This window comes from Coenobita brevimanus, chromosome 87, assembly GCF_032717465.1.
Source record: "Coenobita brevimanus isolate Jiangsu-jjx chromosome 87, ASM3271746v2, whole genome shotgun sequence".
Taxonomy (NCBI): Eukaryota; Metazoa; Arthropoda; class Malacostraca; order Decapoda; family Coenobitidae; genus Coenobita; species Coenobita brevimanus.
Window position 1 is genome coordinate 429,679 of NC_137040.1, and position 10,650 is coordinate 440,328.

Genomic DNA, 10,650 nt, shown 5'->3' on the forward strand with positions numbered 1-10,650 from the left:
CTGTCTTCCTTCTCTCAGTACCTGGCTCGTGCAGGTGTAAGGAGACTCCCTGGTACCGTCTTAGGAAAAAATTCGACGTTTCTCTCTCTCTCTCTCTCTCTCTCTCCCTCCTAGCTAATACTCTAGTAGTAGTAGTAGTAGTTGTAGTAGTAGTAGCATTGTTATTAGTAGCAGCAGTAGTAGTAGAAGTGATTATAGCAGTAGTAGTAGTAATATCATTAGTAGTGGTTTCGTGGTCTCTTTATTACCCTCATTATTATTATTATTATTATTGCATTTTATTCCTTAACATCGCAAGGACGGCGAGCCATTCATTTTCATTTTATTCATTTTGCGTCTGGATTATTTCACTCTCCCTACGTGTCAAGTGGGGTTGGTGGAGGATTAGTGACCCTCCCTGTAAAACGATGAACTCTAAGCCTTGGCCACCCCGTTTGGGATACATGGCGTCTGGCAACGAATGAATGAACGAAAATTATTTCACTCATCTAAGCGGAAAACGTTCATTGTGGAAAATGCCTAAATAATCTGAAACATCTTAAACTCCTTCATGTTCACAGTGTTCCGTGTTATTCGTTCTTACATAGCAATTTAAGAACAGAGAGAGAGAGAGAGAGAGAGAGAGAGGGAGAGAGAGAGAGAGAGAGAGAGAGAGAGAGGCTGAAAACAGGTTCATGGTAAACAGTACCTTTACAACCTCTCATTTTCCAGCCAGCCTCTCCCCCCCCCCCCTCTCTCTCTCTCTCGAATAAAGGCATAAAAAGCAGAACACGTTAAACCACATTAATACGAGATACTGAACAAAGAAATATAAGAAAGATTGAAGATTTAATGAAATAGATGAAAGAGAGAGAGAGAGAGTCTAACTGCCCTGTCACTGACTTCTGTGGCACGGTATGTGATTGGTTGAGACGGTGTGTGTGTTTGGTGTGTGTGTGTGTGTGTGTGTGTGTGTGTGTGTGTGTGTGTAAAAGGTTTCCGGCCGCCCCTGAAAGATTCAAACTTTTGCATGAGTGGAGGTGGGGAAAAAAGCGAGCTGGAAGACGTGTGTGTGTGTGTGTGTGTGTGTGTGTGTGTGTGTGTGTGAAAGGGAGAGGGAGAGAGAGAGGGGGGGAGGAGGCGAGTGAGAGGGGGGAGGGAAGAATGCGAGAGGGATAGGGAAGAGTAACGGAGAGGGACGGAAAGACAGAAGGGGAGGAAACAGTGAGAGGAGGGGAGGGAAGAGTGAGAAAGGGAAAGAGGAGGGAGGGGAGGGGGAGGGGAAGGGGGATCACAATAAATAAAGGAACATTGAAGATTATAGATAGATGGATAGATAGATAGATAGATATAATTTATTTACTCTACCTTCTTGAACAAATGTTTTCTCATTCTTTTAACCACCCAATAAAGAAGAGAAAAAAGCCCCTGGCCACGTGTAAGATAGAGGCAGCCAGAGACAGAGATAGGAGGCAGCATGTGTTCGCTTGTGTCCGTGTGCGCGTGTATGTGTTGTCATTGTGTGTGTGTGTGTGTGTGTGTGTGTGTGTGTGTGTGTGTGTGTACCACCACTTCCCCTCCTGGTCCCATCTCCGGTAATAACTGGTTCTTACCCTGCTTCGTGGCGGGACAGGCAGGGTAGCAGAGGCAGGCAGGGGGTGAGGCAGACACGGGGAAAGGCAGGCAAGGGGGGAAAATGAGACAGGGAGAGGGAGGTTAGGTAGCGGCAGAGTGCACCGGGAGGGGAGTAAGGACGGGACGTGAGGCAGGGAGGGGGTGGGGAGGCACGGAGGGGAAGGGGAGGCTAGGTGTGGGAGGTGAGGCAGGAGGAAGGGAGACAGGGAGGTTGTCTGGTTGAGTGGAGGGGGGGGGGGTAGGAAACGGTCATGCCTCGTCTTAACAACTCCTCATCTCCTGTTCATATTTACACATTTCACCTTTTTATTCTTTTGTAAGTTGCTTGTACAGTGTTTATCGACATCTGTCTATCTGTTTAAGTATTTATTAATCTGTCTATCTATTTAGCTATCTGTTTATCTATCCATATGTCTATCTAACCAACCATCCATATGTCTGTCTGTTTATCCACTTGTAAGGAATAAATAGCGCGCAGAGTAAGTTGCTGAGAAAAAGGTGTTACGGAAATCTAAGCCGACGAGAATAAAGGGCTTCAATTCGATCCATCACCTCTTCAACCCACTGACGTAGTTTTGTAGCGGATTTTTTCTATACTTTGCTCACACTAAGTTGGCGTAAAATTGCCGTCTCGTGAATACTGAGTCAAGGCGAAATATTGAACGCTAAAGGATGGTGCTAGTCACGAAGAAGTGCCATGGAAAGGATGTAGAACCGTAGTACTGTCTTTGTCTGCTACTAAATCCACGTATAATTAGATGCGAAAGGACGAAAAATGTGGACCGGGTTAAGGATAAAGAATGTGTAGAATATGATGCTAGTCACGAAGAAGTGCCATGGGAAGGATGTAGGGCCATGGTTTTGTCTTTGCCACTGTGCTAAGTTAATTAAGGAGGTCCGGATGATGATGATGACGAAAATTTGTGACAGGTTAAGGTGAAAGGAGTCAAGTATCACTCGTACAAAAGTCGTGACAGTTCCTTCGGTAGCTCAGTTGGTAGAGCGGTGGACTGTAGTTGGTTCCTGAGGCAGACATCCATAGGTCACTGGTTCGAATCCGGTCCGAAGGATAATGTTTTTACTTCATTCGTATAGGTTCTTTTAAGAGTGAGAGAGAGATTGAGAGAGAAGAAGGAGAGGAGAGAGAAGAGGAGGAGTGGGTGAGAGGGTGCGTGTGTATTCATGGCTGGTATGAAAAATTGTGTGTGGGAGACAGCCTTCCTCCTCCTCCTCCTTCCTCTGCATCATCACTCTCGTCATCATCATCTTCGTTTTATAAGGTTGCGCAAAACATGTTTGTATCAGGAAGACTCAATCATTTTGTGGGAAAGTTGTCAAGAACTTATCTAGTCTCTCTCTCCCTCTCTCTCTCTCTCTCTCTCTCTCTCTCTCTCTCTCTCTCTCATCTTGCACCACCACCCAGAGTTTTATCTGATGATCTTTTCTCGGAAGGATCACATCAATGGCATAAGAAAATCAACTTCCCACTGGTTCGATGTGATGAGCCGACTCCTTTTTTTTCTTTTGTCCTTTTTTTTTTTTTCCCTTAGCATTACTTGGGTGTTGACTGAGCCGTGACCTTGTTCCCCAGTGTGGAGTAAATCTCTCTCTCTCTCTCTCTCTCTCTCTCTCTCTCTCTCTCTCTCTCTCAAGTTTTCATTTAGCAGGGAAAACATCTAGTTAAAAATTTAGGGGCTGATTCTTGCATCTAGAAAGAGAGAGAGAGAGAGAGAGAGAGAGAGAGAGAGAGAGAGAGAGAGAAGAGGGAAGTGGGGTATGTGCAGAGACAAAGGAAGGAAGAGGAAGACGAGGAGAGGAGGGGGGTGGAATGCCAAGAATGAGACGGGAGGAAGTTGAAGAAGTGTGTGTGTGTGTGTGTGTGTGTGTGTGTGTGTGTGTGTGTGAGAGAGAGAGAGAGAGAGAGATAGTAACAACATTTGCAACCCCTCTCACCACAACCTACCTCTTAACCCCATGCCCTCAACCCCTTCACTACGACGACGCCTATAGTTCCTTATTTCCCCTATTCTCAGACGATTTTATTTAACTGAGAGAGACCCTTTATTATTATTATTAATTATTATTATTATTATTATTATTATTATTATTATTATTATTATTAGTGGAAATGAATAACGAATGCAGTGTTAAGGTGACGCCTATAAAACACCTTCATTGCTTCTTAGTGAATACAATGAATAACCGTGTGTATGTGGTGAATAGGTGTGGTGTGTGGTGTGAGTCCTGCTCTACGGTGAACTGGACTCTACCTTCACCGTACTGCAGTCCCTCTCACCGTACTAGGCAGACTAAAATAACCAGACTATAGACCAGGAAGACCAAGGGAGATTGTTATATACGAAGAATAAGAGTTTTTTGTCTTTCTCCTTTTCCCTCACTAACCCTTTCACTATGACGGATCCCCCTCCCCCCCTCTCTCTCTATCATTGATCACTTCCAACGCATTACAGGGAAGACAAAGGTAGGAGAGAGTAAGATGTGTGTGTGTGTGTGTGTGTGTGTGTGTGTGTGTGTGTGTGTGTGTGTGTGTGTGTGTGTGAGTGTGTGTGTGTATGTGTGTATCTGTGTGTTCACGTGATTGACATGAGGAAAAGTGTGGTTGAGAGAGAGAGAGAGAGACGCAGGGAAGGAGGGAGGGAGGTAGTATTACGCAATTAGATTAAAGGATTAGAGAGAGAGAGAGAGAGAGAGAGAGACTGATGCAAACCAGCATTAGCCACCCAGACAAAATCGATAATCTCTTGCTTGATAAAGAAAACGCATATACATGTGGCTTTTTCTAAGTATTTCTCTCTCTCTCTCTCTCTCTCTCTCTCTCTCTCTCTATCTATCTATCTATCTCTATCTCCTTATCTATATATTCATTCATCGACCTGTCTAATTATCACACACACACACACACACACACACACACACACACACACACACACACACACACACACACAGAAATTGTAATCGTCATCAGTTTAAGAGCAAGAGGGTACGAAAATCTGTATGAAAAACAGATGGAGATTAACGGCCGCACTGTCGGCTCCGTAACTCCTTTATCTTGGCGATTTACTTTGCGGATTAATCCTTTATATTTTTTATTTTATTTTATATGTAGTATATTTTTAGTATGGTATAATTTATGTTGGGAAAACAGACAGACAGACACACACACACACACACACACACACACACACACACACACACACACACACACACACACACACACACACACACACACACACACACACACACACACACACACACACACAGATAACATGATAAGGGTAAGGACATAATAGCCCTTTTGTGCCTTATCCTTGCATGGCCTCGCATACCAGATAAGACTGTTTACTCCTTCTCTGGAGAGGGACGCCTTCACCTGCTGGCACTGATAGCACCGGGCCGCTCCACTGCCTGGTTGTGTAAGCGTCCCTCAACCCCCTCCCTATCTCCCCAAAAGAATATGGTGAAGTTCAGGGATAGGGGGTAGCTAGCCTGCAGTCCACTGGGTGCATGTTGCAGATGAGCTTGGCGTTGCTACTACTACTACTACTACTACCACTACTTTCACCATCACTACTACTACTACTACCCTACTACTACTGCTACTACTACTACTGCCATCGCCGCCGCCACCACCACCACCACCACCACCACCACTATTACTACTGCAACTGCTACTGCTACTACTACTACTACTACTACTACTACTACTACTACCACCCCTTCATTCCGACGACATACTTCTGTGTCTATTCGCCTCAATCATGTCTTTCGTTTGGCTTTTCGTTTTGTTTCATTCCTTCTCACTCCAAGCCAGTTTATTCAGATCAAGACAACTTTTTGGATACCCTGTAGTTTTACCCTGTTAGTGTTATGGCTCAACGATAACCAAGGTAAATAGATAGATAGATAGATAGATAGATAGACAGGTAGATAGATTGGTAGGTAGGGAGGGAGGGAGGGAGGGAGGTTGATGGATAGATGTTAAAAATGTATTGCAATTAATACGTTCGGTGTGTGTATGTGTGTGTGTGTGTGTGTGTGTGTGTGTGTGTGTGTGTGTACGTACAGATGTTCTTAGCCCCAGATGATAGTCCCACCATCGCAATTACCACTATCATCATTACAGGAAAAACACACACACACACACACACACACTTGTTCCTGTGTGTACCTTTAGTGTGTGCGTACACACTCTTCCTCCTCCCTGAATCACACACCATTCACGTGCCAGAGAGAGAGAAGGAGAGAGAGAGAGAGAGAGAGAGAGAGAGAGAGAGAGAGAGAGAGAGAGAGAGAGAGAGAGATTTATGGAAAGACCGTCAGTCGTATAAATATTTGGTTTGCAAATGTAATATTATTAGTGTGTGTGTGTGTGTGTGTGTGTGTGTGAGAGAGAGAGAGAGAGAGAGAGAGAGAGAGAGAGAGAGAGAGAGAATGTTTACAAAGGGTACTGGGTAGAAAGAGTTTTTCCCTTCTTGTGTAGGGAGGGAAGTAAGGAGTGGAAGGAGAGAGAAAGATAAGGGAAGGGGGAGGAAAGAGAGTAAAGGGAGGGATGGGGCAGGAGAGGGTGAGGAAAAGGGGGAGAAGTTAGAAGCCAAGTGAGGGAGAGGAGAGAAGGGGGGAGCAGGAAACGGGGAGAGAAAGGGGAGAGGAGAGGGAGGGGAGGGGAGTGAAGGGAAAGGAAGGAGGAGAGACGGGAGAATCCAATGAAGAGAGACTGTGGGCAAGTGAGGAGGAAGGGGAGGGGAGGGGAAGAGAGTGAGGATAGAGGGAAGGAAAGGAGAAGGGTAGAAGGAGGGAAGGAAATAATGGAAGGGGTGAGAAGGGAAGGAAGATGGCAGGGGAGGTTAGGGAAGAGAAGTTAAGAGAGAGAAGCAGGGGGAAAGAGAGGAAGGAAGGTAGGGAAGGGTAAAAGAGAGGGGGAGAGGTGAAGGGGATGGGTGAGGGAAAGAGAGGAAAAACGAGTGGGATGAGGAGCCAAGGAAGAGGGGGGGAGGGGAGGGAGATGTTATGAGAGGGAAGGGAGGGGAGAGATGGGGGGAGGGTAGAGGGTAGGGTAGGGGTAAAACTCAAGGCAACACATACATACATCCACATGCTCTCTCTCTCTCTCTCTCTCTCTCTCTCTCTCTCTCTCAGCGCGCGACGAAGCTACGGACGGTGGCCAAAACTAGTTGTGAGCTCGGCGGGTGAGGTTCTGTGCGCCGTGTGTGTGCGCGTGGAAAGGTGTGCGCGTGTGAACCTGACGCTCAGAATACTCACATATGTACACACACGCCTTTCAAGTTCCCCTGTTTACTGAAAATCCTGAAACTTGAAACTGCGTGGATATTTAAACCGTGAAACTTAGAAAAACGTGTGATTTTGTTGACAAGTTACGTTTCATCTCGCTTCGAAGTACAGTGAGGTTTTATCAAGATCTCCGGTAATTGATACGCCTTCCTAGTAGTCCTGTTCGCCTCTATCTGACGCTGTGGTGGTGTGGTAGTGCCCTCCTTGTGCTACCAGACGTTGTGGTAGTTTGTGGTAGCGGCAAGTGAACCAAGATGTCTGAACACAAAGGAACACCGAGTCAGCACGTGGCTTTCCTGATGGAGGAGCCTCCTGTGGTGATCCGGGAGGAGGAGGAGGAGGAAGAGGAAGAAGGAGGAGGAGGAGGAGATGGAGGTACTGATGGAGGAGGAGGAGGAGGAGGAGGAGGAGGAGGTGGAGGAGGAGGAGGAGATACATCAGGAGGAGGAGGAGAAGGAGAAGATAAGGAACTCGATGATGACCCTAAGAAAGCAGAATGTATGGCGCTCAACGGAAATAACGGGAATAACGGCGAGGCGGCCGATAAAGTCCGCGATCAGTTACCCTTCTTCAAGATCCGGCAGTCCAGGTTCTCCACGGTCTCCGCCCCTGGGTACAACTTCTCCTCCCGTCCCTCCTTCGGTGGTCTGTCTTCGCGTCCTTCCTTCGGCGGGCTCTCTTCACGCATGTCCTTCGGCGGTTTATCCTCCCGGCCCTCCATGGTGTCCCTGAAGTCCACCATCTCTCGGGTGAACAGCGAGTTGTACCCCGAGAGAGGGAGCTTCGTCGCCTTCAGCCTGAGTCAGTCCCTCGCCGACATGCCCCCCTTGGCCAGGAAGAAATATATTATCACCCAGGTGCTTAGGACGTCCCTTTTTCTTTTAATATTACCTGTTTTCTTGATTATTAATTCGTCTTTCTTTTTCCTTTGCTTATTATCACTCAGGTGTTTATCATGCCTTCTTTTGTTTCACTATTATCTTTTCTCTTCTTTATTATCTTTATTTACTCTTCTTCCTTCGTTTTATTATTTACCATTTTCTTCATTACTACCTCCCCTTCTTTCCTTTCTTTTACCTTCTTGCTCAGGTGATTATGATGTCACCTTTTGATTAATTATTTTCCCTCTATTACCTCCTGTTCTTTTATTCTTCATACATTATCACTCCTATATATATTTTCTTGATTACCTTTTCTTTGTTTTATCATTCACTGTTTCCTTGACAGTGACCTTCCTTCTTCGTTTTTGCTCCCTTGGTTTTTCGATCAGTTCTTCCCTTGTCTTAAAACAAGGTATAGAAGCTGATGAACTGAGGGATGAGGTGGGGACTGAGTTGGCTGGAGAAGGTATATTCAGAGAAACACATGGCAAGAGTTAGGTGCCCATTTTTAACTTTGCTGTCAAGGGAATGACTGGCAGGTGTATGTGAAGTGTATATGTATAAAGAATATTAAAGGAAAATGCACAGATGGTTTGGTTTGCTAGGTGAAGATAGGATTCCAGGGGCTTGATTGGTGCGTGAATGATTATGTGGCCTATTTTAAGGACATAATTTTGATAGTCTCCCACAGTTTTGTATATTAATTTTATGTTTCCCAGTTTCTGAAGCCTACGTCACTGTATCATGAGTTGGGAAAATGAGTGATGATGATGATGATGATGATGAGAATGAACTGTTAACTCTCCCTCCCTCCCTCTCTCTCTCTCTCTCTCTCTCTCTCTCTCTCTCTCTCTCTCTCTCTCTCTCTCCCTCCTATTCAGCCTATTAATCCTGTTGTTGTATTGCTTACCACGTCTGTCCTTGTTTGGTAAGTCTCTCTACTGTCACTCGGTAGGGGATGGTGGGTATGAGAGAGAGAGAGAGAGAGAGAACTATCAAACTTATTTCCTGTGATACTGATTTCTCTCTCTCTCTCTCTCTCTCTCTCTGAAGATAAGAGTGAGAAAATTGAGAGGGACAACAGGTGCGAAGGCTTATGTAGAGTACCAGGCCAGATAAGAGAGGGCAGGGCAGGGCAGAGCAGGGCGGGGCAGGGAAGGGCAGAGCAGGGCGGGGCAGGGCAGGGCAGGGAAGGGCAGAGCAGGGCAGGGCAGGGCACGGCAGATAAAGACAAGTAACGTAAGGCAAGGCAGGGCAGGTCAGGCTGGTATTATGGAGGAAGAGTACGAGGGAAGGACAAAGGATAGGGAAGGGCGAGGCAGTGTAGGACAGGGCAGAGCAGGAAAGATAAGGCATGGGCAGGGAAGGACAAGTAGGGCAAGGGAGGGCAGAGCAGGTCAAAGTAGTGCAGGACAGGACTGGGAACTGAAGGATAGGGATGGTAAGGATAAGGTAGGGTAGGATAGGCCAGGATAGGGTAGGATAGCTTTGCATAAACTTAGGGAGGCTTAGGTAAGGCAAGAATGAATAAGATAGGGTGAGTAGGATAAGCCTAGGTAGAGCTAGTTAAGGTAGGATAGGGAAGGATAGGATAGGATAAACCAGAATGCCGTAGGGTAGGGTAGGATAGAGTAAGGGAGGATAGGGCTTTTGCAGGGAAATATATGGCAGGGTAGGTAAGTGTAGGGTAGGGTAGGGTAGGGTATGATAGGGTAGGGGGGGGAACCCAGCTCTTCACAAAGATATGCAAATAACCTAACCTATTACCATATATGTGGCAGAGAGAGAGAGAGAGAGAGAGAGAGAGCACTACCCTCCCCTACACAGCGCGGAAGTGTTGAGACAAGACAAACAAAAGATTACTCAACTGTCCGCTATGTTACCTGTGTTAAAGAGATGGGCCAACTCTCTCTCTTTCTCTCTCTCTCTCTCTCTCTCTCTCTCTCTCTCAGCTGAACGCAAGCTAATGTTTAAGTGTTAAAGAAATGTTTGTGTTTTTGCTGGCAGAGATACTTTCAAGAACACACACACACACACACACACACACACACACACACACACACACACACACACACACACACACACACACACACACCATCTGTCCCTCTCTCTCTCTCTCTCTCTCTCTCTCTCTCTCAAATCCTTCCCACCTTCAGCCTACTCCTTCACCCCTCGCAGGACACTCAAGAAAGACGAACAGCTTCATATATTTTTTTCCTTATAATGCTTCCCACTCCATTATTCGGAAGCTCCCTAACACCTTTTCCTAAGCGATTCATTCTATTTATTACACCATACTGTCCCATTCTGTGTTACATAAATCCTTCCAATATCGCCATACTCTACATAAATAACGTACGAAGGGATACGAACCAGCCATATCCAGCAATAAATCGCTAAGGAAGAGGTGTTAGGGAGCTTCCTTAACCGACGAGACTAGGAACCATTGCATGTTTTATTTAAGGATGTTCGGATGTTTGGTAACTCCTTCTGTGATGTTTTTTGAGGAGCTGAGTAAGACAGTAACAAGGATGGCTTAGATGCCCCCGTAATGAAGGTGAAGTCTAGGGGATGTAAAACCCTATCTTGAGAGAGAGAGAGAGAGAGAGAGAGAGAGAGAGAGAGAGAGAGAGAGAGAAAGAGAGAGGGAGAGAGAGAACAATTTTTTCTTTCTTTTTCATTTCTGTTTTCCCCTCTCTGTATCATAGCAAGACTTCCAGCAAGCAAGGAATGCTCGTCATCGAATGCAGGAGTTAGTGACCTTTGTGTAGTCTTTAGGCCTGTGCTTAACCCATTTCTCTCTCTCTCTCTCTCTCTCTCTCTCTCTCTCTCTCTCTCTCTCTCT

At 45.9% G+C, this 10,650-nt stretch overlaps 1 protein-coding gene and 1 non-coding gene across 2 annotated transcripts in view; both read left to right on the forward strand.

Moving 5' to 3' along the window:
* The first annotated feature begins 2,593 nt into the window (after positions 1 to 2,593).
* On the forward strand, positions 2,594 to 2,684 carry TRNAY-GUA (transfer RNA tyrosine (anticodon GUA)). Its single transcript is given in 2 exon segments — positions 2,594 to 2,630; positions 2,649 to 2,684. It is a non-coding gene; the product is annotated as a tRNA-Tyr (tRNA).
* Positions 2,685 to 6,821: 4,137 nt separating this feature from the next.
* The window catches only part of LOC145411006 (facilitated trehalose transporter Tret1-2 homolog), a 20,869-nt gene continuing 17,040 nt past the window's right edge, over positions 6,822 to 10,650 (forward strand). The window contains exon 1 of the mRNA XM_080281064.1: positions 6,822 to 7,781. Within this exon, the coding sequence (XP_080137190.1) occupies positions 7,179 to 7,781 (603 nt within the window). The 5' untranslated portion in view covers positions 6,822 to 7,178. The remainder of the gene's footprint in view (positions 7,782 to 10,650) is intronic.